Raw genomic sequence first — 26544 nt, 5'->3', positions numbered from 1 at the left:
CCACAAACATACCCTTGCATTAGCTTCTTACTTCCAGCGATATTGGAAATCCAGTGTGCTTGTACGGCACGGAGTTTAATTAAAATGGGTTGTCAGAAAAATGACAGATAAACTTCAAAACTGTGCAGCTGCTTGCCATATATATATATATTTATTTTTTTTGTAATGTTGGAACACTTTAAACTTTCCTTACAGAGAATGTTGATTTGGTTGATACAGATTTACATAAACATATTGAGGGCTATATTTGACCATGTGTATGTACAGGTATAACTTCAGATAATGGATTGTCAGCAGTGGAAGCTGGTGTTCAGTGTTCATATTAATGACTCTGTGAACTTGGTAACTTTTACTTGAATTTACCTGGGAAGTTGAGAGGGAAGTCTAAACTAACAGTTTTGAATATCTCAATAAGCAAATAATAACCGACATAACTGCTAGACGTATTAATAGCTACAGTTAACCTCAATACAATATATGGCACAATGAAATGGCTTTTCTACTTCATTATGAGAATATACTCCACCAATAAATCTTTAGGATGTTATAGTCCAGACTTTGGCAGAATAACAGAACTGATGTACATACAAAGCAACTCCTAACAGAAGGGAACATTTTTATATTCTGATTCATCACCAAAAAATAAGAGTAGTCTTCATTTGGTGGGCATTAATTTAAGTGGTTTTTTTTGGTTTTGTTTTTTTTTTAAACAAGGCAGTGCACAAACATTTTGTAACCTAGCACATGTACAAAAACACAATTATCCCACCATAATCATAATAATCCAATAAACATAACGATCACCATCATGTAAATTACTTTTATTTGAAAATCATACACACCATCATATCTGAAAGTTTCTTTTTTATGTCGATTTTTGTGCGTACTTGACAGAAACTCATTCGAGTTGTGAATGTAAACGTGTTGTTAATAGTGCATCCATTACCTTGCGCAGTATTAGAATGTCTGTACATAAACACCTAACATTGTTTAGTAAAGGTGCCCAGATTAGGATGGCACATTCTCTGTTAACACTCCCTCGCCCCACTTTGTCAGGCTTCTGCCCTGAGGAAATTAATTCACACTGTGATCAGAAGCCTTACTGCAGAGTAAGCTTTGGGGAATATGAGAAAAGGTGAAACGAGGAAAGTCACAAAGATTAACAGTTACCTGTTTGCATGCAGCCTAAATGTCAAAATGGCAAAAAAAAAAAAAAAAAAAAAAAACAACAACAAACAAACAAAAAAAACCCACAAAACAATAACAATAAAGCGTGTAACATAAGCCCTTACTGGACTCTTTGTGCTTTTGATTCACAGTTGCTGGAGCCTGTATGGCCCTGTGGGATCAGGTGATTTGGAAGTTTGGATCCACAGCAGTGACCCAAACCTTTCATTCACTCTTTAATCTCCTGCTGTTGCTTATGGTTACAGATGTAAATTAGATAGATTATATGAAATGCCTGCATCACTGTGTGTAGATTCGATTTCTGAATTTATGTAGCTCACACTTTAACTCAGATACAGTTGAGGACATTTAATCCAGCTTTTAGAAATAGGCACAATCAGGGATGAGTTTAGGGGCAAAACCCTAATCTCTACCACATCTGAAGGGTATTATATGATTTTCAACATGTTTATTTGCAATGAGAAAAGAACAGAAAAAAAAGCAATTATGTAAAACTTACTTATATTAGAAGTTTAAGGGTATTCGCTCAATTCCGCTTTATATAAAGTTCCTTTAACAGATATTATTTAACTGCGGTGACCAAGCCATGAACTTGGGTACTAACACACTGTAAGTAACAAAGTAACCTAACACCATAGAAGTACATGTTTTAAATAATACACCAAATAATCAACACCTGCATTAACCAAAGTTAAGGCCATTAATGAGTAACATGAAACCCACAATAACAAACATTAATGAATGAATGAATGAATGAATGTGGTTTTTAGGCTGAAAATTTCCAATATTTATCCAGAGTTATTAACATTTAGGAACATGCTGTAATTTAGTGTTGGTAATGAATGTGAATAGTGCAGGTGTAATTTGTTAACATTTTAACAAACATCAATTAATACATCTTTACTTTGTTACTGTCAGTGTATTAATTAGTAAATAATCGGTATTTACTCTCTGTATTTAAAATCAGTAAATAACGTTAGTTACGAGAAGCTTAACGTAAAATGTTTAACAAAAATGTTTATACAAAACCCTGAATGTGTTTGTAACTTCGTTAGTTGAATATTAATTGAAGTTGAAGGAGCATACCTCACTTGTGGCCTGATGGCGCATGGATATCACAAAACCTTTGGGAAAGAATAAGTAACTGTAATTACTTTCTACCGTATCGCTCCACTGTAGAAAAGTTGGGTTAAAACTTCAAAAGGAAACCTTTGACAAGCGATTGTCTCACATCTGTCTAATTCTAAGGCCTTTATAATGTAAAGTTATAATTTGAAAGTCACCAATTCTTTAAATGAACACTGATTTTTCCTCCATCTGAGGAGTCCATACAACACCACTGTTAGCATTCTAAGTTGTTCTCTCAGTACAGTGGAGTGTGTTGAAATCGCTGTCTGTAGTAATCACACACAGTAAATAGAGATTGTTTGAAGAAAATGCTGACATTTCTTTAACAGTAGTGCATTTTAGACCCATATCTGGAAACATTTCTGAAATGAATACATTTCAATTTCAGTTTCCAATCTACAAATTCAAAGAGGTCTCTCTGAAATGAAAACTTGACTTATCTTGGTTTATTACCTGACTGTCTCCCCTTAGGCTCCAGAGGCCTCTTAAGATAAGTGGAGCACATTCTCATAATTCGCAGAGTTGAACCCTACCCACATTTGTAGTCATGGCAACCTATTCTTATCCTGCCAAAATGAAACCCATATTCCTATAAGACAGACCGTTTAAACAGCGTTGCTCAAACTTTTTTTCTTTTGGCCAGGGACACCTTTAACTGTAAATTCAATTCCTGAATCCATTCAGTACAGATGTATATTATTAAATAAAATATTATGTAAATATTTACAATAATATTGTATTTATTAATTTATTAAAGCCATAGTGATTTTCATTCCTGAACCTGCCACCAACAGAACACAATCGGTCCAAGTTGACTTTATTTATGTTTTTGAGTGATTGTGGTTTGGATTAAACTCATTCAATTATTGGGACCGCTTAAACAGGCTAACTATAAGAACTCGGTAAAGAATGTGACTTTGATCATGGTGGGTTGTGTTTTCCACCACTGGCTGCTGTGCTTGAAAGTTTGTGAACCCTTTAAAATTGCTATACATCTGAATAAATATGACCAAAAAACATCATCAGATTTTCACACCTAAAAGTAGACCAAGAGATCCCAATTAAACAAACGAGACAAAAATATTATACTTGGTCACTTATTTATTGAGGAAAATGATCCAATATTACATATCTGTGAGTGGTGAAAGTATGTGAACCTCTAAGATTAGCAGTTAATTTGAAGGTGAAATTCAGGGATCTATCAAAGTCTGATCTTCACAACACATTTTCAGAAAAAGAGTTGTTGATGCTCATCAGACTGGAAAAGGTTACAAAACCATCTCTAAAGAGTTTGGACTCCACCAATTCAGAGTCAGACAGATTGTGTACAAATGGAGAAATTCAAAACCCTTGTTACCTTCCGCAGGAGTGGTCGACCAACAAGGATCACTCCAGGAGCAAGACTTGTAATAGTCCGGGAGGTCACAAAGGAACCCAGGGTAACTTCTAAGCAACTAAAGACCTCTCTCACATTGGCTAATGTTAATGTTCATGAGTCCACCATCAGGAGAACACTGAACAACAATAGTGTGCATGGCAGGGTTGCGAAGAGAAAGCCACTACTCTCCAAAAGAACATTACTGCCCTTCTGCAGTTTGCTAAAGATCACTTGGACAAGCCAGAAGGCTATTGGAAAAATGTTTTGTGGGTGGATGAGATCAAAATAGAATTTTTGTTTTAAATGAGAAGCGTTATGTTTGGAGAAAGGAAAACACTACATTCCAGCATAAGAAACTTATCCCATCTGTGAAACATGGAGGTGGAAGTATCATGGTTTGGGCCTGTTTTGCTGTATCTGGGCCAGGACGACTTGCCATCATTGAGGGAACAATGATTTCTGAATTATATCGGTGAACTCTAAAGGAAAATGTCAGAACATCTGTTCATAAACTGAATCTCAAGAGAAAGTGGGTCATGCAGCAAGACAACGACCCTAAACACACAAGTTGTTCTACCAAAGAATGGTTGAAGAAGAATAAAGGTAATGTTTTGGAATGGCCAAGTCAAAGTCCTGACCTTAATCCAATAGAAATGTTGTGGAAGGACCTGAAGCATGCAGTTCATGCGAGGAAACCCACCAACATCCCAGAGTTGAAGCTGTTCCCCGAAGTGCAGGACTGATCAACAGTTACCGGAAACGTTTAGTTGCAGTTATTGCTGCACAAGTGGGTCACACCAGATACTGAAAGCAAAGGATCGCATACTTTCATATGCCTTTCAATTGTCATATTCCTCTCCACTAATAGCTGGTGTGTGGTGGGCGTTCTGGCACACTATGGCTGCCGTCGTATCATCCAGGTGGATGCTACACACTAGTGGTGGTTGAGGAGATTCCCCCCGCATCCTATGTAAAGCGCTTTGAGTGTCTAGAAAAGCGCTATACAAATGTACGGATTTATTATTATTATTAGATCATTTTCTGCAATAAATAAATGACCAAGTATAATATTTTTGTCTCATTTGTTTAATTGGCTTCTCCTTGTCTACCGTTAAGACTTGTGCGAAAATCTGATGATGTTTTGGGTCATATTTATGCAGAAATATAGAAAATTCTAAAGGGTTCACAAACTTTCAAGACCACTGTACCTGTAGATTTCTGGACTCAACTTTGAGAACCAGCGCTGTAAAAGACAAGAGGTTGAGTCGTGACGCCTGCCAATGATGATTCATTACTCCAGTATGTAGAGTTCTGTTACCCCCTGGTGGTTATAATCACAGCATACAACAGCTAGCAAAATCATCTTCATTCAAGTGTATATATACAGTAAATCTGGTGTTTCATTCATTCTCTTATAAAAGGAACATGAGTGGGAACAGGCCAAACCAGCTTACACTACATATAACTTTTTGCAGTTTGTTTGTTCTAGGCTTAATGTATAGAAATGCAGCCCAAAGATACTGTAACACTTGATTATATAAATTCTCATTTAATTTCTCCAAGATATCATTACAGTATGTTTATAAATTCATGAAATACATGATTGGTTAGGCAGTAATAATTCTAAAATAAAAATTTGACCAGATTAAGTTGCTTTGTTGACTGGGGAGAGTAGTGAGTAAACTTCCTTTCCTCATGGGGTCTGGTCATTTTTGTCACATTTCAGCATGACTTTGATCCCAATGCCCTGTCTAGTCGTCTCAAATGCCTGCACAGCTTGCTCCAGTGGAAAGCGGTGTGTGACCAGTGGCATCACATTCACACGCTTAGAGGCCAGCATAGAAATAGCCATAGGCCACCTGCACAGAGAACACAAAACAAACTTAAAGGTGTATTATGAGTTGTGAAAAAATAGGTTACATGGGTGGAGCTGAATAAGATTTGAATGCTTTTTACACTCACTGAGACGGTCCCAATTTCCACCAATGTACACAAAGTACAACTATAAGAAGCATGCTAACTTGAGTTACCATTAGCACGCTGACATTCAACTGCTAGAAAGCCAAGCGACAACGCTACAAACATGCACCTTCTCATAATGATTTATAATGTTTTGAAGAGGCATTGGCATTGGGGGCATGTTAAAATGACTGACAAGTGGCCAATCCAAATACAAACATACATGCTGGAAATGAAGGCAGGTTTCCAAAATGTTTAGCTTTTTTCCAGCTGTGTAATACACTTGTTCTGAGATGATGGCTTAAACTATTTTTTAAAAATCATTTCTACATAAATTTACCAATTATTTGTACTAGTAAGAAATGAAAAATATTGACTATTGAGCCTTTAACTGCATTCAGTACACTCTGCATTGAATGTTACATTTACAGTTTTCCGCAAATGTGGTCACTCAGCGAAAACATTCGATGTTTAATGTCTTACGTTTGCGTCATTAGTTTAAACTGCAGCTACACGGCATTCACGCAAGTGAATATATTATAAACACATGTTCAGCCTCATGTGAACTGCAGGTCTAAATCACACACCTGTCTCAAACCAAGTCAAGCTGTTCAGTATCTCAGACTTGCTTGTGCTTTCTGACACAGCAAATTAAATATGGATAATCCCTGTCCATATGCTGACAAAGGACTTAAATCCACACTCACTTTCTACCTAATAGAACACGGTTTGGCATCACTGCACGCAAGTCCAGGTAGAACCCGAGTTGCCACTCAGGATTACGTTAGTGACACACCCCAGTGCAGTTGCTTTCAGAGGTTAAACCATACTATGTTAAATTATTATTATTATTATTGTTGTTGTTGTTATTGACATTATGTCCTGCTCTGATTACAGGTCCATCAAATTATAGTACAGGTCTGTTAATCATTCACATAAACCAAGTAACTGCTGACTGCTTTTCAAAGTTCAAAAGAAGAATTGTAGAAAAGATCTCAATGATAATATACACTCATCAGTCAGTTTATTAGGAACACCAGAACACCTGCACATTCATGCATTTATCCAATCAGTGCAATGCATAAAATCATTCAGATACAGGTTCGGTAATGGTCACAGATTCAGGTAATGTTCACATCAAACATCACAATGGAGAAAACTGTGATCTCAGTGACTGTGGCATAGTTGTTGGTGGCAAACAGGCTGGTTTGAGTATTTCAGAAACTGCTCATCTCTGCTGGGATTTTCACACAGAGTTTCCGCAGAATGGTGCAAAACCATCCAATGGGCAGCAGTTCCACGTGAGGTAATGCCTTATTGATCACACAGATCATAGGAAAATGGCTAAACTGGATCGAGTTGATGGGAACTGAAATACAGTAACCACTCTTTACAACCATGTGAGCAGAACGGTATCTCAGACCTCACCATGAGCTGCAGCGATTATGTAATGAAATCATGTTAACATGGACCAGAATCTCAAAGGAATGTTTCCATCATCTTATGAAAACCATGCCACAAAGTGTTCTGAGAGGGGTTTCTACCCAGTATTAGTATGGTGTTCATAATATAGTGGCCAGTGAGTGTAGTTCCAGTCTGATTTTTCTATTTAACTGCATTCAGTTATTTTATTAATCTGTTCACGAACAAATGGTATTACTGAGACGCATGATGTCCTTGGAGGCGAGCGTGTGATGATTTAGACTTGCATGATGGTAAACTGACAGCTTCCCTCACATTAGCTACTGTACAGTAGCAATGCAGATCCAATGCCAACTAAAATACTACCTAATGCGATCTAAAAAAGTAGACTTCACACACTTATATCACTGCTCTTTGGGTAAGGGGGAATACTGTATAGATTTCAGTATTTTTATTTCAATTTTCATTTAGTGAGAAAAGTTAATAAAGAATGAAATATATTTGGTGTATTAGAGTTCACTGATTGTTAGCATTATTTTGGTAGATAAAGCTCTTTGAGGGTTTAGTTTCTCATCACTGAGAGAAATCTGTTTTACTGCCTGTACTGGCACGGATTATATGAATGTTGTGTACTGTTTAACTCACGTGTTGCAGTAGCGAAACACGCCTCGAATGTCCACTTCTCTGACAGCAGCGGTAAGGAGAGGCACTGTGGTCATTTCAGCACCGAGTCCAACCAAAACGACTACACCTCCAGAACGTGTGGTCTGTACACACATGCATATATATAACACATACTTACTCGGTGTGCAACCAGCATCTACCAAGAACAGGTTTCTCTTAAAGATTCTTCTTAATATCCTTACATTTTTCCACGCCATTGTCACTCATTCATATGCTCCTTAATTACTGGTGCACTAAACCTGCTTTGTCATGACAAATGTCAAAATCATTACATGAATAAATGTAGACTGATATTACTAATAACTTAATTAATAGTTTATCAAGAATCTAACTTTGCAATGATGCCAAACTGGAGAATGCTAATCATATTATTAATATCACATTATATAACATAATAATAATATTATTATTACATTGTAACAATGTAACACGGTATGATTGTTTTGATGTATGATACTCACATAGATTGCTGTTTGGATGCTGCTCTCTACACCGGTACACTCTATGGTGATGTGAGGCATGCCCCCCAGCATGCCATCTACACGTTTGGCCATATCCTTTGGTACATCCTCTCTCTTAACAGGAAGAACAAAGTCAGCGCCTAACTCTTTAGCCTTGGCCAGCCTATCAGCAGAAAGGTCTGATGGTACAAGAAGACAGCAAATAAATGGATGGCACGTGACTTTGCGACAGTTTTGCACATTTTTATTTTTTATTTTTGTTTGAGCTGATATCCAAGTTCTCACACTCATGTTGCTCTAAAAATAATAAATAATTACTAGGGTGAGAATAGTGCGGAGTAAATGATTAGGTTACAGAGAAACAAAAGGTTTAGCTCAGTCCTTCATCAGCTCTGCAAGACGAGTCAAGGAGATTTTGAGTACTCTGCAATGCTGTACTGTATATGCTCTTACTGCCCACTTTGCCAACTGTGATGACAGGCTGGCGGCTGGCACACAAAAGAGGAAAAATGCTCCTCCCGCGACTGCCGCCAGAGTGCTGAAAGGACAGCTCCGCTTTAGCACCACTAATGTTTTGGAGCGCGTGGCTGCAAGGCGGGGCCGCAGAAACACAAATGGCTGGCTAATTATCAGCGCGGCAGCTCTCCACCATCCAGCAGCCGGCGGGAGTGTATGAAAGGGCCTACCTCCTCTAACAAAGGGAGAGACGGTCCCCAAAATTATGCTAACGTTCCGTTTTGTTCTTCACCTATAGGATATGGACACTGCAGAAGACTTCGCTCCCTGGCTGCCTCCAGAGAGCTCCCTGAACACCAAACAGGACCTCAGCTTCTCTAGGAGCCCCCATCACGCCCTTTACAGCCCTGAGGACCACACCAACCCCCGAGCACCTCACCCCACCACACCTTTTTTTCACCCACACACTCTGGCAGCAGGCACTCACACACTCTTCAACAGCAGGCAGTGATGCAACTAGAGAACTCCTGGCACAGAGGACCTCGGCCCCTGCTGCCACCACCCCTCTCCCCGACCCCGGCCGAGAAGGCCAGCGCCTTCTGCCCCGCCTGACCCAGGAGGACGACATTGATGGGCTCGTCGAACGATTTAACTAAACCCTGAAACGGATGTTGCGCTGGGTGGTAGATGAGGAAGTTAGGAACTGGGACCTCCTCCTGCCCTATGTCCTTTTCGCCATCCGGGAGAGCCCTCGAGCATCCATGGGCTTCACGCCATTCAAGCTCCTCTTCGGACGGCGACGTCGAGGACTATTGAACGTGGTCTGGGAAGCGTGGGAGGAACAACCCTCACCATTTTGCTCAGTCATCGAGTTTGTACAAGGGATGCAAGAGCTGATCGACAGAGTAGCCCCGATCATACAGGAACACATGAAAGCCGCTCAGGAGGAACAAAGAAGAACATACAGTCGCATGACACAACCACAGGAGTTCCAGCCTGGCGATCGGGTGCTCCTGCTAGTACCGAACACCTCCTGTAAATTCCTGGCCCAATGGCAAGGCCCGTATGTAGTCCTCGAGAGGGTGGGCGCCGTGAACTATCGCCTGCAGCAGCCCGGTAAGGTAAGAGTGCCTTGGTCCGGCAGGGAGAGGACCTAACCCCCACACAAAGACAGGAGCTGACAGAACTCGTCGACCAGTTCACCGATGTCTTCTCAATGACTCCAAGGATGACTGGTCCACCATGAAATTAAGACCTGCTCGGGAGTTGTGGTTAGACAGTGGCCCTACCGTGTCCCGGAGGCCTGCCGCAAGGCTATCGAGGGGGAGGTTGGCCGGATGCTTCAGGAAAACATCATAGAGGAGGCCGCCAGCCCCTGGTCCAGTCCCATTGTGGTTGTGCCGAAGCCTGATGGAAGTATTCGCCTTTGCAATGACCTCTGGAAGCTGAACCAGGTCTCAGAATTCGACAGCTATACCCTCCCCCGAGTGGACGACCTAGTGGAGTGACTGGAGAGAGCCCGATTCATATCCACACTAGACCTTACAAAAGGGTATTGGCAAGTAGCACTGGTCCCAGAAGCAAGACCAAAGACTGCCTTCAGTACTGCGAACGGCCAATGGCAGTACCGGGTTTTCCCCTTTGGGCTACACGGAGCGCCTGCAACGTTCCAGAGGCTGATGTACATCGTCCTATGACCACATCGTACATTCGCAGCCGCCTACCTGGACGATGCGGTCATACACTCCTCCACTTGGTCTGATTACCTGTTCCACCTGAGGGAGATTCTAAAGGAGCTCCAAAAGGCCGGGCTGACGGCCAACCCAAAAAAGTTTCACCTGGGGCTGACGATGCAGAGTACCTAGGATATTGTATCGGCCAGGGCCTCCTAAAGCCACAAGCAAAGAAGATCGAGGCAGTTAAGGACTACCCTCGGCCTACGTCGAACAAACAGGTACATGCCTTCTTGGGGTTGGTGGGGTATTACCGCAGATTCGTGCCTAACTTCGTAGCCTCCCTCCCTCAGATCTCACAATAAAGCGACAACCGGACCTGGTGAAATGGTCTGCAGAGGTGGAGCAGGCGTTCCAAGCCCTGAAAGAGGCTCTCACTAGCGCCCCAGTACTATGTAACCCGGACTTCACCCTGTCGTTCATGGTACACACAGATGTGTCAGAGACCGGGCTGGGTGCCGTCCTCTCACAGATTTTAGACGAAGAAGAGCACCCGGTCCGCTACATCAGCAGGAAGCTGTCCCCAGCTGAGAGGAAATATGCTGCTGTGGAGAGAGAGGCCCTGGCAATAAAGTGGGCCATCGAGGATCTGCGCTACTACCTGGCAGGTCGACACTTCTCTCTGGTGATGGACCACGCACCACTGCAGTGGATGGCCAAGGCCAAGGACACCAATGCCAGTGTAACACGATGGTTCCTTTCGTTGCAGTACTTCTCTTTCCAGGTCAGACACTGGGCAGGAGCCCAACATAGGAACGCAGATAGCCTCTCATGATGCAACGTGCTGTGGAACTAACGCACTGCAGCAGTAGGGTCGGAGCTGAGGGGTGGCGATAGGCCGGCGGCCGGCACACGAAAGAGGAAAAACGTTCCTCCCATGACTGCCGCCAAGGCACTGAAAGGACAGCTCCGCTTCATTACCACTAATGTTTTGGATAGCCAGAGAGCGTGTGGCTGCAAGGCGGGGCCACAGAAACACACACGGCTTGCGGCCAATTATCAGCGCGGCAGCTCTCCACCATCCAGCAGCCGGTGGGAGTGTATAAAAGGGCCTACCTCCTCTAAGAAAGGGAGAGACAGTCCCCGAAATTATGCTAACGTTCTGTTTTGTTCTTTTTCTAGAGGATACGGACACTGCAGAAGACTTCGCTCCCTGTCTGCCTCCACAGGGCTCCCTGACCACCAAACAGGACATAAGCTTCTCTGGGAGACCCCATCATGCCCTTTACAGCCCCAAGGATGACACCAACCCCTGAGCACTTCACCCCACCACACCTTTTTTTCACCCACACACTCTGCTGAATAAAACTCTCCACGCACCTAAGCGGCCTCCTGTGTGTCTGTGCTCAAATTGCCGCAGTCTAAGCTTGCTACACATCTTATCAGATACATCTTATCCTAGAAAATTTGTATACTACCCAAGCCTGACTGAAACAAATACATTTTATCATCAAACTGGTACAGGTTATGACCACATGCGCCTTACCGCTTATAAGCACTTGAGAGGCTCCCATGAATTTAGCTACCAACAGAGTAACCAGGCCGATCGGTCCTACAGGAAACAAAACAGAGGCTGTTTAAGGAATTGATTCATATTAGTGATACAATGTGTGTGTTTGCTTTGGATAGTGGAAAACTGCATCTCCATTAAGCTGTTTTACACTGGACTGTATCTTAAATAGAGACACCGACACCACTTCAATTCGGTAAGAAAAATATAAAAAAGTTAAACTCCTGATTAAACAGAAGGAAATATATTGAAGTGCTATCAGATGAATCAGAATTTACTGTGTGGACTCCAGTATAAAATGGTTTGAAGTCTCTTTTTATGCAGGCACAACTTAGTGGTATAACCTAGTATGCTAATCTGTTTAGGTCTAAACCAGATGGTCCGAAATAAAAGTGTCCGCATTGAGGTGAATGGAGCAGCTACTTTGGTCCAAAATTAACTAAAAATTATACCACTTCTTAAAAAGACCTCGTTTCCTCACTTCTGACCTTTAAGCCAAGGCTTAAAAGTCCTTTGCTGTCTGCCTTATTTTTGTGTTTGCACTATGATCATGAAAAATATAAGTGAAACATTCTACACAAAATAGAAAGATGCTCATCATGTAATAGTAAAACCACTGTCAGCTCAGCAGAAAGGGGTATTAACCTGCTCCACAGATGAACACAGAGCTGCCCAGAGTAACTCCGGCTCTCCTGCATGCGTGAATCCCCACTGAGAGCGGCTCAATCAGAGCCCCTTCCTCATAACTCACATTATCAGGAAGCCTGCACAGAGAAATGTAGATGATTACCTGAGGAGCACACTGACACAAAGCCTGACCTCTATTCTTGCTATATTTTGATGGCTCAGAATTTTTAAGCAGCAATGTGTGTCCAAAGTTGGAACATTTCGAAGACAAGTGTACAGGGCATGAGATTGAACTGACTTGTAGCAGAAGTTGGCGCTATGTTTGTAGTATCTGCAGAGGTTCCCATCATCAGGTGGTGTGGCACAGAAGAACACAGTGGGTGATAGGTTGTAGCGGCCATTTTTGAAAAACTCGTCCATTTCTCTGGGAACTCCAGGTTCAATAGCCACCCTGTCACCTAAATGGACAACAAGTGGCAAAATAAACCGGATTCAAAAGTGGCTCCTCATAGAGCTGCCTAAGTTATCATTTGTTAATTATTAACACAATATTCACCTTTGCAACACTAATATCACTGAAGGCTGCAAAAGTCCAATACCTAATTGTTTTTATTATGTGTGTGATTATCCTGACCAGTCTTATACATTACATGGTGTTGTGTGGCTGTATGAAATCAACAAACATTAATCATTTTGGCCTAAACAGTGCAGATTAATTTTTAATCATGCTTTTCTCCAGCAAACCTGGTTTGAGATGAGTGACTGCAGAGCCCACTTTGACCACTCGCCCTGCTGCCTCATGACCCAGGACCATCGGCTTCTGAAGGACAAAGTCCCCGATCCGTCCATTCTGCCAGTAGTGCACATCAGAGCCACAGATCCCCACCGAGTGCATCTGAAGTAAAACCTCTGAAGGTCAAAAAGACAAAACACAGAAGTCATCAGTTAATTACCATGTTTAATGTAAAAGCATGAACATCCCCAGACTCTGCTGGACTCATTAACATTGACAGATTTGAGACAGAAACGGTGGTAGACACATTAGTGCTGAAGACTTCCTTTTATTCAGCAAATACAACTCATCTGTGTCTTTTATTTAATGTGTTTATATTTCTCTCATTCAGAATGAATACTCAAGACTCTTCTTTAATATTACAAGCCCAACTGTACCACGGCACTGTTGAATTCTTGATTCACTACATAATCTCAGTCTAATAATAAATGAATAATTAACTCGTGCTGTTATTTAACAACTTTTTTTTTTTTTTTTTAGGTTGGTTGGTTGTTTTTTTTGTCATATTAACTTGAGCAGGGAGCAAAAAAAAAACCCAACAGATGCTGGTGATGGAATGACTCTTTATAGCTGCTATAACACAAGTAAAATCAGGAACTCATAATATTATAACTACAAATGGATAAAAAGCATGATGTGTCCTTCATTAATAAATGAAATGCAGTATAAGAGGAATAATCCACTTCGGTGTGGTAACAGTAACCCCGCCTGTCAGGCTGCATCACACCACATGTGGATTAGTTTAAATTAAATCAGGTCAGTTATTTTGCATGGAAGTGGAGTTAATTATGATAAACTCATTAGCGCACTGACATAATGGATCATAATTTCAACATTATAGTATCATATTAGTATCATTATAGCCTCCAACAGCTGGCTGACACGACAAAAGTACCAGAAGCTCATTTTCAGACAATAATTCATAGTTTAAAACCTTATGAAGGAAACAAAATGTCAGTAAATTCTGTGTAAATAATTCAGTGCTGTCAGCCCATAGCAACTTTCCCTCTCAGGGAAAACAGACAATTTGGCAACACTGCAAGCAGTCGAGGGGCAAAGGTCATTAAACAAAGTTCATGCATTTTCAATATCAACTTTCACCATTAGGAAAACTGTGCATGGGTGTTTAATCGTACCATCAGCTCCAGGCTCTGGAATGGGACGTTGTTCCTGCAAATAACAACATTAACATTAACATTAAAGAGGCAAAGCACACTGATTCAGTGACTTCTTTCAAAACAAACTGTTTTTTTTTTTTTAGACACGTTAATTCATTAAGATAGTTGGGTTTAAACGAATTTATCATACCAGCCTTATATCGCCTTTAGAGTGCAAAACCAGGGAAAGGTTGTCTTTCTCCATTTTCTCCTTTCGTTCACTTGAGTTTCATGCAAAGCTGCTTTAAAAAACCAGCAGTGACTGCACGCGACACTTCTACTCTCTTTATTTTCCTCACCCGTATTCCATAGATCCCGCCCCCTGCACTGGGATTGGCTAATAGAGCCCGCCCCTGCGCCACGATTGGCTAGTATCTCATGAGGGTACAGCAGCGGCGTCACTGGACTGTAGCAAAAACACGACGTCGCGGAAGTAAAAGTGGCGGATGACTTTTATTTGAAAAATACACCCAAATAACTGTTCCAGTATTTCTTATTTGTGCTATTTTATAAACACGTGTACAAACCACACATATGGAGATAATCCTTTTTCTTTTCTTGTCACTGATTAACTGTTTTATTCATTTAAACAGTAAAATAAGATTAAAGTAGACAAGCTTGATATTTCCGTATCTAAGCAACCTGCTATGCCACTAGCCAATCATGGCCGGGGAGGCAGATACTAGTAGCCAATAAAAGTATAGCTTTATGCGAATATGGTGGGGGAAATAACGGTCATTTGACTTGCATCAAACTTCTTCCAAACTTCTAGGGATTGTGCCGAAAAAAAGCACCCCTTCTGTTAAAAGCATTTGTAGATAGTCGCTTGAAAACGACGAACAAACCGATAACCGCTGACACAAATCAATAGCGCTCTCATTCCACATCACATTCTGTTTAAATTAAAGTGCAGATATAATTAGAAAGTGTGTTGGAGTACTGTTTAACAGTTGTTTAGCAGCAGGACGAGGACTAGGCAAACCGGTAGAGTCCGTGAAATTCTTTCAAACACGGAGAGCAGAGACTGCAGTGCTGTTTAAATCCACTTGATGCCCTCAGCGTATTACAGTAAATAGTGCTGTTTGGATTAGTTCAGCCTCCAAAAGAAGCTTGTACAATGGCTGTAACAAAAATTTATCAGTATTAAATAACACATTTGTATTTTGTATCGATGTAAAATGTAAAAAAAAAAAAACCCCAAAAAAACAAAAACAACAAAAAACTAACATAAAACAGCTAATAATAATAATAATAATAATAATAATAATAATAATAAAATGGGCTTCGTCTGAAATCATACACTTAAATGGAACCAATGTAATTCACCTTGACTGTTCAAGTACTGGATCCTATATATACACAGTAGTGCTTGAAAGTTTGCGAACTCTGGAATTTTCTATATTTCTGTATAAATATGACCTAAAACATCATCAGATTTTTACACAAGGCCTATAAGTAGATTAAAAAACCCCAGAGAACTCGATTAAACAAATTATATATTATACTTGGTCATTTATTTATTGAGGAAAATGATCCAATATTACATATCTGTGAGCGGCAAAAGTAGGTGAACCTTTGCTTTCAGTATCTGGTGTGACCCTCTTGTGTAGCAACAACTGCATCTAAATGTTTTCCTTTAGAATTCACTGGTATAATTCAAAATTCATTGTTCCATCAATGATGGCAAGTCATCCAGGCCCAGATGCAGCAAAACAGTCCCAGGATACTACCACCACCATGTTTTACAGATGGGATAAGGTTCTTATGCTTGAATGCACTGTTTCCAATTATCCCAACATAATGCTTCTCAATGAAACCAAAAATTCTATTTTGGTGTCATCCATCCACAAAACATTTTTCCAATAGCCTTCTGGCTTGTCCACGTGATCTTTAGTAAATTGTAGACAGGCAGCAATGTCCTTTTTGGAAAGCAGCGGTTTTCTCCTTGCAACCCTGCCATGCACACCTTTGTTGTTCAGTGTTCTCTTGATGGTGGACTCATGAACATTAACATTAGATGGGCACAGACCTCCTGTCAAGGGGGAACCCACTCTACGGAGGCTGGCACCTCCAACTGCAAATAGTGGACTTATTGTGGGAGAGATTTGGCCAGGCTGCTGTAGATCACTTGGCCTCATGCGAAAACACCCATTGTCCTTTGTTCTTCTCGCTAAGGGATGCAAAGCCCCCCCCGAGTGGATGCACTGGTCCAGCCGTGGCCCAATGTGCTGCTCTACACATTCCCTCCCCTTTGCTTAAGAGCCCCCACCATAGCCAGGGTGAGAGTTCAAAGTCTGACCCTCATTCTGGTGGCACCCAGATGGTCCAAGGCATTGTGGCTGGTGGAGATAATTCCCCTCCTGTATGCCCAGCCATGAGCCCTCCCAATGGGGCTCCCTTCATGTGTGGTCACCACCATACAGAGTGCTAGGGCCTCCTCCACATGTTCTCTATGTTACTGCAAGTGGCATGTGTTTGAGGAGTGATGCGATGGGCGTTGCCTGATATCGTATCAGTGTTCAGTTTCTGGCATTTTATGTTTTTTTCAAGACCTTATTGACAGTGGTAAATCCTTTTCCACTATCAAGGTCTACCTAGCGGCTATTGCTGCATGCCATGTTCAGTTTCATGGTACGACAATGGGTCAACACCCCCTCGTCCGCCAGTTCATGCAGGGCGCTCATCGCTCCCTTCCAGTCATTAGAACAGCTGTTCCTGAGTGGGACCTCTCCATGGTGCTGGAGGCTCTGTCCCAACAGCCTTTTGAGCCCCTGGGGGAGATTTCCCCTAAGCTTCTGTCCTTGAAGACAACTTTACTCCTCACTTTGTCCTAGGAGTGGGCTCATCATAGCCTTCCTCCATTGAGACCTCTTCTCCATCTTGAAGCTTGAGCTGTCAGGATTCACTTATTGATATCACCAGCATGTCCTCCATGTTCTGTCTGTGTACCACTATCACCCTCGTGCATGGTGTTACCAGGCGCGTCATTATGGGATGTGTCAAGCACCACCTATCTAGGTGACCATCCCCTGGCTTACAGGGCTTCAGTGCGAGTATGTTGGGCAACCGGGGAGTTGTCCATTTCTCCCATAGGTGGATCTCAAACATGAGATGATGAAAGAGAACAATAGGTTACTATCCATAACCCTGCTTCTCTGAAACATCGAGTGGAGAGATCCACCAAGCTTGCCCTGCTTGCCGCACTGAGGAAGAGGAGCGTGCACAGGTCATTTATGCATTCTGGTAAGGGGCGGGCCCTTACCTGGCATTGGACACGCGCTCCTATCGATCATAGCCAGACTTGGTGCAATTGGATGCTTTTGCATAGGTCAGGTACGGATGCCCTTCCCATCTCTCTACTTGATGTTTCAGAGAACCAGGGTTATGGATAGTAACCTATTGTTTTAGACTGGCGAAATCAATCACCAGACCTTAACCCAACTGAGCATGCATTCACCTTCTAAAGTGGACACTGAAGGGAGAAACCCCAGAAACAAACAACAACTGAAAGAAGCTGCAGTAAAATCCTGGAAAAGCAACACAATGAAAAAATCCAACAGTTTGGTGATGAGAGCAAGGCTTAATGCAGTTATTGCAGGCAAGGGATATGCAACCAAATATGAAGTGTTATTTACTTTAATTTACTTCAAGACTTATCTGTTCCTATACTTTTGCGCACCTAAAAATTGGGTGGACTGATACAAAATGTGCTATGGCTTTAAACTCATCTAGATGTAAATACCAGGAAATAAAATCTGAAATCCTCAACTCTTGTCTCATATCCATATTTTGATCTCAAACCCACGTGTCTTTGGTGTAGAGCACAAACAAAAAAATAATAATGAATTGGCCTTGCCGTTCCAATAGTTTCGGAGGGGACAGTATATAGGCTTTCTGTATTTAGTCTATGTGGTATGCGACTAGCCAATCAAAGCCTGGGAGGGAGATGTTACTAGCCAATCAAAGCACAGTAAGCGGATACTAGTTGTTTATTGTCTATCGAGGCGGGATTTTCCCGAATAAGGTGTGGAAAATAACGCTCATATTTCTCTCACAGTTTCCGATTTTCTAAGCATCCCTGTGTTATTTAATACCTCCGGGTACGGTCATTATATACACAAAATAAAATAAAAAAATCCCTAATGTTTTTTTTTTTTTTTTTGATATAACGTTGCCAGTGCAACAATACCTCACACGGCCATAACTCCAGCCGGCATTTGTAGTATCTGACCGGAAGTTGCCCATACTGTGTAACCACGGTGACGCCACGCGAGCACCGTCGAAATTCACATCCTGTTGTAGATCCACTCACCTCTTGGTGATTTTTTAAAAGAAGCCAAATGAATATAGATGATATATTCGATGAATGTCAAACCAAGAAGTGGGAGTCGTTAAATATCAGTCACCGCGGTTTAGTTTTATTGCCAGCGCGCATTTCAGAGCTGATAACTTTAAAGAAATTATTCCTGAACGACAACCAGCTTATTTTACCCCCTGAAGAGGTAAGAAGGCAAGTGAAGGAGCTGTGTTAGACAACTGTCACTACATTATCCTATATTTCTTTCTAAATGTATAAGAATAAAGCGTTATATATTTAAGCGTTATATTTTAACTATACTTATATATATACCCCCCAAATGCAGTTTAACTTAAAATACTCATATACGAGTAATAGTAGTTAGATTATGTGCTACTGATTATGCGTTAAATCAGAAAACAGCCAGAAAACAGTCTGAGAGATATGTTGATATAATATTAATATCCCAGGCATGATCCCATAATGCACTTTTCTGCATATTGTGGATATTATCCTCAGGTGCAGTAACTCCATACGTGTTGTAAGAAGTAATTGATCTATTTTCGTACAAATCATGAAGTTCCCACTACTATTCCTTGTTAAATATTATTGTGAAAAATATATTTTAAACAATAATTTTTATAATCTGAATCCAGAGTTTTGTTGATGCGTTGTTAAGCTTCACTACCACTACTATCACTTTGCCCATCACTAAACGAAAGCCAACATTTGACCATAAACTGCTTAGTTCTTTGCTTGGATTAGATTTTACTTCATTTGGCCAAAAGTCACTTCAGATAAAAGCGTTTGCCAAATAATAAAAAATATATATATTGTAAATGTCATTTTGATTAGCCTGTATCTTCCTGTATTACCCTAAACCTATGCAGATTCTGCACCTTGATCAGCTTGAAGAACTCATCCTGGATCAAAACCAGCTGACTGTGCTTCCTAATAACATCAGCTCCCTGAAACACCTGACATACCTGGGAGTAAACCACAACCCTCTCTCCGTCCTTCCCGAGGCTTTGGGAGAACTTCGAGAACTTAGAGAGCTCTGGGCCATAAACTGCGGACTCATTTCCGTCCCACCATCTATTGGCAAACTCGGCAAGTTGCAAAAACTTGGTCTAAGTAGCAATTCCATCACGACTTTGCCACCACAATTTGGGAGCCTCAGTAGTCTGCAGTGGTTGAACTTGGCTGATAATAAAATAGAGGATGTACCAGAGGATTTGAAAAACTTACACTCGCTAGTCTTCATTAACTTGAATAAGAACAACTTCAAAAAGATTCCAAAGGCACTCACAGGTTAGTTACATGTCTGCAATATATGCAGGAACAATTTCCAAATAATATGTTTTCTTCTGAAAAGTATCAAGAAAGAATGGGTTACACAAAGAGAGAAATTATATAAAGGAGTGAGTCTTTATGTGATACCCAAGGAAAAAAGAATTCATTAGTTGCCTAACAGGTAGGCCTAAGTAATGGACAAGAGGCTTAACGTTATTGCATTTCTCTTGTACATTGTTGTAGATACATCGTTGCACAATTCTTGCAGATAGCTATGTTTATTTGGTATGTTAAATCTCTTTTCCAGAAATGCCAAGTCTTCAAGTTCTTCTTATTAACTTCAACAGTATTACCTCACTGGAGGATGATTTAGTCTTAGGTTTCAGCAGACTTATAAAACTTGACCTCAGGCAAAACCCATTAATGCTCAGACCAGATCACTGGAAGGTAAGAACAAAAATGTCATCTAAAATGCATGCAGAAAATTTTGTATGTGCTATCTTATGATTTTGGGCTTGTAATCGTTTTTCTACCTACTGTAACTATTATATTAATCTCTCTGTCTCTCTCTCTCTCTCTCTCTCTCTCTCTCTGTTTTATTGCAGGGTCTAGATTTTATATTGCTAGGCAGCACAGACACTGCCATGGATGATATATGATAAATACACAATAAATCTGAATTGTCCAGTGTTTGGTTTTCACAGGAGTGGTTATCGTGGTTATAACAGAAGGAACTAAAGTGAAAGATATATAATAAACACACAATGGAGTATCTTTAATTGGTCTGGCAGGCTTAAATCTTGAACGAAGAATATATTCATCTTAACAGTATGCTCACTGAGAACATTGAGAACAGGTTAAAATATAGCGTTTAACAGAACTAGGTGTTGTTTTCCTAGTAAAATATAATGTGGTAAACTATAATTGAAGTTTAGAAAGTGAAGCATTACATTTTTGATATTAAACCATGTCAGTAGGCAGTAGATGGTGCTGTAGTGTAGGTCATGACAATATGATAGACTCAAAACATTACATCTAAATAGGATAAGCGGTATCGAAGATGGATGGATGGAAGGATTACATCTAAATGTTAAAAGTGATGAGCAGATTGAAGTGCCTTCATTTTAAAGCTGATTACAAGCAGGCATTTGCCAATATTACATTTTCACATCAATAATTGCCTTTATTATATTTATTATAATATATTATTTGTGTATTATGTTTATAGATTTATTTTTTGACGTGTATTATTGTAACATTGTACAATATTCTCATGATTCTGTAGTTTAAAAAGTTACCACATGCACACCTGTACCTGTTCTCATTAAGCAGCCTTTTGTTCAAAAAGGAAAATCACATTGAAAATACCTTCACTGTGAAGGTGCTGTCACAGGATTAGTCGCTAGCATGCAGCACTCTCACTGCTGCGGCCTGGGTTCGAGTCCTAGTCAGGGAACCGAACCTCAGACACTGGAGGGTTGCACAAGCTAGTGTTTTCCTTTCTCCAAACATAACGCTTCTCATTAAAAGATTCTCATTAAAAGTTCTATTTTGGTCTCATCCATCCACAAAACATTTTTCCAAAAGCCATCTGGCTTGTCCACGTGATCTTTAGCAAATGCAGAAGGGCAGGCCTTGGGTTAGTCTTGCCTAGTCTTGCTCTTGGTGTGATCCTTGTTGATCGACCACTCCTGAAGATGGTAACAATGGTCTTAAATTTCCTCCATTTGTACACAGTCTGTCTGACTGTGGATTGGTGGAGTCCAATTGGTGGAGATGATTTTCTAACCTTTTCCAGCCTGATGAGCATTAACAACAATTTTTCTGAGGTCCTCAGAAATTACCATTGTTTGTTCCAGGATACTGTTCCACAAACATGTGTCAGATCAGACTTTGACAGATCCTTGTTCTTTAAATAAAAGAGTGCTCACTCACACCTGATTATCATCCCATTGATTTAAAACACCTGACTCTAATTTTACCTTCAAATTAACTGCTAATCTTAGAGGTTCACATACTTTTGCCACTCACAGATATGTAATATTGGATTATTTCCCTCTATAAATAAATGACCAAGTATAATATTTTTGTCTCATTTGTTTAATTGGGTTCTCTTTGTCTACTTTTAGGACTTGTATGAAAATCTGATTATGTTTTATGTCATATTTATGCAGATATATAGAAAAAGGGCTCACAAACTTTCAAGCACAACTGTACATGTCTATCTGTACAAATATATGCATGACAAATAGATTTAATTCTGTCATTATATTGAAGGATTTCTGACAAGTATTATATTTAACTGAATTTAAACCTTTAACTGAAAGCTTCTTGTTATTATGGAAAATTTCTATCACACATTGTTCCATACATGGTGCATATCACAACAGGTATATAGGTTTCTCTTTCACATACAATATTTACACAGTGAAATGCTACAATACTATAGCTCCCAGCTCACTTTAACTAGAGATACAAACATTTATAATTCCTGACTTCCCCACTATTTCTCTGAAATTCTGTGTCTTAAATCAGACAACAAACAACATAGGCTTCACTGAAAACACCATCTGTACCACTTTATGTCCATAAATAAAAGTGTTCTCTAGTACAAGCTGGTTTTACAGTGGATTTACTGGTCAGATTTATTGTCAGTTTTGGGAAATAGGATTCAGCTGTAGTAAAAAAAAAAAAAGAGAGAGAGAGAGGATCAGAACCATAAATCTGCAAGGTTATGGCCAAACATCACAGTGTGATTTATATCCTGAGAAACTTACCTGCTAGTATTTCATGAGAAACAGCAGTTTAAACAAGGATTTTGTTTGACATTATATTGGTATAGCTTAGTGTTCTTATAATTCTAATATTCTTCTGTGGCCTGTAAACTGAAACTTTGCACAGTACAGTGGAATATAATTTATGCTGAAAATACCAACAAACTCACACAGACTAACAAAAAAAAAAACTTTCCTATTTTCTAGTTGCATAATGATGACAGATTGTTAGATTCGCCAGTTTTGTTTATCCATTGGCCATAAGGAACAACACAGAACAAATAGATTTACATAGTCTCTAGTATGACCTTCAGACATGTTCCTTATTTTAATCCATATATTTTCCTTATCGCTCATACTGCACGGGATTGCGAGGGAGCTTGGTGCCTATCCCAGGGAGCTCGGAGCACAGGGCGGGGGGACACCCTGGATGGGGTGCAAACCAATCGCAAGGCACAGTCGTACACCCATTCCCACCCTGCGGACAATTTTGAAATACCAGTCAGGCTACAATGCATGTCTTTGGATTGGCGGAGGAAACTGGTGTACCCAGAGGAAATCCCTGAAGCACGGGGAGAGCATGCAAGCTCTGCGCACTTGGGGCAGAGGCGGCATTCAAGCCCCCGACCCCGGAGGTGTAAGACAACCGTGCTAACCACTGAGCCACCGTGCCCACCCGCTTTATTAGAATGATTAGCCTTATTGTTTATATTGTAGTCGCCAGTGATGAACGCTTAGATGGCAGAATACATGCCTTAGTATTAATCATTTGCTTGTGTTGTATTTTTTTCTTTTTCTCAAATTTGTTATTACTTTTGCCAAAATAGCGTCCATTTTATTCTTCCGAATTGAGCGCGCGCCATTTACGACTCTCTTTTAGCCCTCTGTAGTCGTAAATAAACGTCCGCGATACATTACGTTTCCGTAATTTTGATACTTTCCTCATTTAAACCCGGTCACATCGTTTATCAGTCGGGTTTGTAGGGGTGTGGCAAAGAATGAGTGAACTTTTAGGGTTGCCAAATAATTGCATGGAGCTTGTCAAATAAACATCTTGAATACAGTTTGAGTTCTCATCCAGCGTATAAGTAGAGGTGCGTCTGGAGGGATTAAATGAACCCCACCTGGCAACCTGGATAACTTCTGCCTCTAGTCATAGAATGAAATCGCTCTACCTGGCTGCATTTACGCAAACGCACCAAAGAAGCAGCACGCTTTCCCATTTGGAAGCTTACTCTTCTTTTTTCCCCTCCAGCATTTTAATCACCACTAAAGGGAAACTCACAATGACTGGCCATAAATGGGGTTACGGTGAAGAGGATGGTAAGCTGACTTTTATCAGGCTTTGCTACCAGGTCTCAATAGTTGGATTCAGAGTCATACAGGTTTGCCGCTTATTTACACTGTAATTAACTACAGAGTGTTTGAGTCAGGGTAAAGCGTAACGTTATTTGTAGCATTTACTTGAGCCGACCACTATTTTCACAACAGCCTGGTGTATTAGTTCACACTGCAGTGTTCTGGTCTGGTGGAGACTTTTTAATGCAAAGAGGCCATTAGGTTAAAGAGAGCTTAAGCAACGTGTCTGCACAGGGATAACTGCATTATTCCTGTTTAACACAGCTCAGAGAAGGTGGCTTAAAGCAGCAAACCTAAACGAATAACACTTCTGTTTTCTTATACCAGATACTAGGGATATTAGGGTATTATACCAGATACTATGGTTATTAGGGTATTACTCCAGATAATAGGGTATCTTATACCAGGTACTAGAGATACTAGGATAGCATACCAGATACTAGGGTATCTGATACCAGATACTAGGGTATTACACCAGATAATAGGGTATCTTATACCAGATGCTGGGGATATTAGGGTATTGCACCAGATAATAGGGTATCTTATACCAGGTACTAGAGATACTTAGGGTAGTATACCAGACAGTATGGTATCTGATACCAGATACTAGGGTATTATACTAGCTAGATACTAGGGTATCTTGTACCAGGTACTAGGGGTACCAGATACTAGGGTATTTGACATGGCTAAGCACATTCATTTATCATTGCCTGTTGCTTTCTAAAATTTTGGCAGGTCCATCTGCATGGCACAAATCGTACCCCATCGCTCAAGGTGCCCGCCAGTCCCCAATTAACATCGTACCTGAGGAGGCAGTTTATGACAGCCGTCTGCCAGCCATCTCACTCAGCTATGACAACTGCACTTCTCTTACTATATCCAACAACGGGCACTCTGTGGTGGTGGAGTTTGAGGATATGGATGATAGATCAGGTTGGTGTGAATCATCTGTTTTTTGTTTGAAATATGGTCTGTTAAGTAATATGTTGCTTTCTTTACCGACATAAACATTTTCTGTAGCATTTACTTACCTTTAATGGAAAGGTTATGTTTGGAAATCTTCATATTATCTTCATCACCATTAGGCTATATACTCTCAAGCCTTGATGTGCAACATTCAGAAATTATTATACCCAATAGAAGGCTGAGGTTAGACTTCCAGCTCAATGGGGAAACCCAGAGAAGAATTCAGCATAGTGAAAACAAAAAAGCAACAAAAAAAGATAAATTAATGAACAGCACAAGGCAAATCATTTTTAGTCCTGAGCTAAGATAAGATGGTTTTAGGTAGTGAACTCTGGGCAAACACTGTACAGTAGCCCACTAGATGAATTATCATTCATAAGATGAATGATAATGAGTATTGTCTAATTTAGGACTTGGAGCTTCAACTTATTAAACATACTCAGTAAGTAATAAAGCTTTATTTACATAGCACCCTTTAAAACAATGTTTACAAAGTGCTTTTGTAAACACAGACTGGGAACACTGGTTATGCTGACTGACAAAAAAGCATGTAGCCATCTCGCATGAGGTTCCAGTGAGTCAGCTTGGCTTTTACTGGGATATCAGTATCACATTGGCTGACACAGAGCTCTGATCTCAGTATCATCAATATTGAATTACCCGTTTAGGATTTACAGCCATTTTTTTTAAGTGGAGTCCCTCCACTTTCACAGGCTCAAAAGTAATTGGTCAAACTCACTTAATTATAAATGTAAGGATTATCTCTAATTCTTGGATGCAAATCCTTTGTGGTCAATGATTGCTTGAATTCTGGAACCCATGAACATCAAATGCTAAGTTTTTTCCCTTGAGATGCTCTGCCAGGCCTTTACTGTAGCTATCTTCAGTTGTTGCTTATAGAGAGGCAAAATTACAAAAATTGTGTCACTGTCCAAGTACTTATGCACCCGAATTTACATTTAAAGTGTCTGATCCAGAAACACAATTATGCCATTACCTCAGCATGATTTTGGCTGACACGTGTAATTTCTCCTCTGACCCTGTCTGACCGCTCTTCTCTGTAATTATTGCACCGAGTTTTTTGTTTGTGTCAGTATGCCAAGCAAAGTTATAATTCTTCCCATGAAATAAATGTGCTTGTGAATTGAGAATGAAATGAAAAGCCGTGGTGAATGAAGTGACATATCTTTCATTTATTTTAAATTATTGCATTCTAAAATCTTATTCAGGAAAAAAAGGTGGAAAATGTATAATATAGTTCAAATATAATTAGGTATGTCAGGTAAGGGTGTTCATTCTTGTTCACTTAAGTTAATTTTTTAGATGGTAATCTGGCAAGAATATTTGTCCCAGGAATGC

The 26544-nt window shown here is 40.4% G+C and overlaps 3 protein-coding genes across 3 annotated transcripts in view; 2 read left to right on the top strand and 1 right to left on the bottom strand.

The window, feature by feature from the left end:
• Positions 1-3117: 3117 nt before the first annotated feature.
• Positions 3118-14799, bottom strand: sord (sorbitol dehydrogenase). The gene is made up of 9 exons (XM_053616533.1): positions 14648-14799; positions 14476-14509; positions 13291-13455; positions 12845-13004; positions 12565-12683; positions 11896-11961; positions 8221-8399; positions 7721-7842; positions 3118-5553 (listed from the first exon to the last, which is right to left on the bottom strand). The coding sequence occupies exons 1-9, from the start codon at positions 14699-14701 to the stop codon at positions 5388-5390; spliced, it is 1065 nt and encodes a 354-aa protein (XP_053472508.1). The 5' UTR covers positions 14702-14799; the 3' UTR covers positions 3118-5387.
• Positions 14800-18353: 3554 nt separating this feature from the next.
• Positions 18354-20776, top strand: si:dkey-1h4.4 (leucine-rich repeat protein SHOC-2). Its single transcript, XM_053617161.1, has 4 exons — positions 18354-18998; positions 19684-20104; positions 20394-20533; positions 20692-20776. The coding sequence occupies exons 1-4, from the start codon at positions 18837-18839 to the stop codon at positions 20743-20745; spliced, it is 777 nt and encodes a 258-aa protein (XP_053473136.1). The 5' UTR covers positions 18354-18836; the 3' UTR covers positions 20746-20776.
• A 2503-nt stretch (positions 20777-23279) lies between these two features.
• The window catches only part of ca7 (carbonic anhydrase VII), a 14495-nt gene continuing 11230 nt past the window's right edge, over positions 23280-26544 (top strand). The window contains exons 1-2 of the mRNA XM_053617331.1: positions 23280-24183; positions 24955-25152. Coding sequence (XP_053473306.1) covers positions 24021-24183; positions 24955-25152 — 361 coding nt within the window. The 5' untranslated portion in view covers positions 23280-24020. The remainder of the gene's footprint in view (positions 24184-24954; positions 25153-26544) is intronic.

The sequence above is a fragment of the Ictalurus furcatus genome, chromosome 27 (genome assembly GCF_023375685.1).
Source record: "Ictalurus furcatus strain D&B chromosome 27, Billie_1.0, whole genome shotgun sequence".
NCBI lineage: Eukaryota > Metazoa > Chordata > Actinopteri > Siluriformes > Ictaluridae > Ictalurus > Ictalurus furcatus.
This window is presented reverse-complemented; position numbering and strand designations above follow the sequence as displayed.